The sequence below is a fragment of the Orbilia oligospora genome, assembly GCF_000225545.1.
Source record: "Orbilia oligospora ATCC 24927 unplaced genomic scaffold scaffold00076, whole genome shotgun sequence".
NCBI lineage: Eukaryota > Fungi > Ascomycota > Orbiliomycetes > Orbiliales > Orbiliaceae > Orbilia > Orbilia oligospora.
The window spans coordinates 1,750,210-1,752,552 of record NW_011645633.1 but is presented as its reverse complement, the minus strand read 5'-3'; the positions used below and the strand labels follow the sequence as shown (position 1 = coordinate 1,752,552).

At 43.8% G+C, this 2,343-nt stretch overlaps 1 protein-coding gene across 1 annotated transcript; it reads left to right on the top strand.

The window, feature by feature from the left end:
- Positions 1 to 247: 247 nt before the first annotated feature.
- AOL_s00076g500 (uncharacterized protein) lies at positions 248 to 2,014 on the top strand (the record flags this gene model as incomplete). Its single annotated transcript, XM_011123052.1, has 2 exons — positions 248 to 389; positions 513 to 2,014. 2 exons carry the CDS (start codon positions 248 to 250, stop codon positions 2,012 to 2,014), a joined length of 1,644 nt encoding a protein of 547 aa, XP_011121354.1.
- Between the last annotated feature and the right edge of the window lie 329 nt (positions 2,015 to 2,343).

Below are 2,343 nucleotides of genomic sequence, written 5' to 3'. Positions count from 1 at the left end.
CCTGAATTCAAGCCCAATGTACGCAACCCGCAAAATGCCTGAATCCTGCCCAACAGCCGCTATAAAAGGTAGTTCCGGTCTGAACAAACACGAAAACCCATGACCAATTCAAAACCACCATCTATCGATATTGATCTATATCTATCGTGATCATATACTATCGATAACTACTAGTAGCTATAGTCCTGCATAAATCCGTTCAGTTCGATCCAAAGTTGGAGAACAAGGTCGGGGGGAAACTTCGAAAATGGAAAAACTAGAATACCTCACCCTCACAGACGCACCGCTCACAATCTCCTCTCTCCCCGTCGAAATCCTACGAAATATCATCGATCAAGTCGTCCTCTCGACAGGCTTCTACGCTGCCCTGGAGGTCCGTCTTGTCAATAGTAAGGCCAAAGCCCCCTTGTCAACGTTCTGTGCCACCATGGACAGAACAACACAAAAAATCCAACAAATTCGAAAGAACGGAAATCCGCTTTAAGGTACTAAGATGTATGCGCATATTCTAGAACTATTCGATATCATCGTACTAGATTCCGTTCTCGATACCGATCGTGATTCCCATTTAGACACGGGATCTTTAGATATAACCCCGGATCTAGCATATACAGCTCTTTACCGTCGAGTAGTCGATACCGCCACTCGTTTACCCCTCCTCGTCTCAAAGATCCGGAGCTTAACCACAAAGATCCATGAATATGAACCATCTCTCCCTATCGACGGGATCCGAGAAGCACTTTGTTGGACGGCAATACTAGAATGTGGTGGTGTAGCCATATTCAACTGGCGAAAAGGTGGGTTCTACACCAGTATCAACAAAAAGCATGACAAGATAAACCAAGAGATACAAAAAACCGATAAAGAGGACGAAAAATGGATGGATTGGTATCTATCTTCGATTTACGCCTATTCACACGACTTTGAAAACTTGACGAGAATCTATGAAAGAGCCGAGGAAAAAGGAAAACCTGTAGATCTTGACTGCGAAAGTGTGGTTTTCGGAACTATTCCTATCATCGCTGCGAGATATGGAACAGAAGAGATGGCGATATGGGCATACGATCATAGCACAGTATGTAAACCAAAAGGTCCCGTTCGACAAGAATTCATACGATATACCGCTTTATTCGGCAGAATCGGAATAATGAAACACTTAGTCGAAGAAAAAGGTGATAGGGATGAGAAATACCTTGCATTCACAGATACTCCGAAATGGGCCACCAGTTTTGGACAAATCGACCTATTGAAATGGCTGATAGCAGATGCCTGGATGGTATTTGAGGATGTTTCCAAAGAAGCGAAGTATATCTTCCTAGCTGCTTGTACGCATGGAAATACAGAGATCGCGAGGTGGATTGTCGAAGAGGAGGAGTTCGAGCCGGAACCTGGGGAGAAGACAAAATCGTTGAGACATGGAAGACCCTTGTGTTTAGCGACACAAAGTGGGAATGTGGACATAGTATCGTGGTTATTAGGCCTCGAAAATATGGGGACAAAAGATGAGATGCTCTTGTCTTTCAAATGGGCTATGAGGTATGCAGGGCTAGATATGGTCAAGCTGTATTTCGAGAAAGGGCTTCCAATTGACCCTAGTCAAAATGATTGGGTGGGCGGTAAAGTTGTAAAGGCAGCTATTGACGCTGGGAGGAAAGGGAGAGCAGAACATCTCAGGTGGGTTATGGAGAATGGAGTGGTATTCAAGGGAGGCGATGAGCATGCTGTAGTGTATAAGACAGCTGAAGGAGGGAGCCTCAAGTGTTTGAAGGTGCTAAGAGACCTGTTAGAGGGGTATGAAACTATCGCGAAAGAAGAAATACAGAACGCCTGGGATGTTAAAGACAGGCGGGCTGTTGAGACACTATTAACAGATGGGGTCGAAAAACCAAAAGGCTTCTGTGAGAATACATTAAACGGCTTGAAATACCAGGTACGGGTAGTATCAACATCCAACTGGTCAAGGAAGAAGTGGGGTTATTGGCCATACCTGTGGAACTATTCCACTCATTTTTAACATTTGGAATTCACATCTATATAGAAAATTGGTGTTAGTGAGGAGCTTACCTTAGAGCTGCTTTATTAAACTAGGTATATGTACCTAGTCGCCGGCTCCTGCGTGTATCTACCGGCCTTACACAATTTAGATCAGTAACCTCCAAGCATAATAGCCCTCGGATACTATATGCACAATACTTTTAAGTTTAAAAAGAAAGTGAAAAAAACATTAAATTTTAATTTTTGGTGATATCTTTCTAACAGTTATAAAAAGGAAAAAGAAGGAGGAAAGGAGAAGGAGAGGTAGGAGGAGAGGGAAGAGAAGGGGGGGGAGGAGAAGGGGGGGGG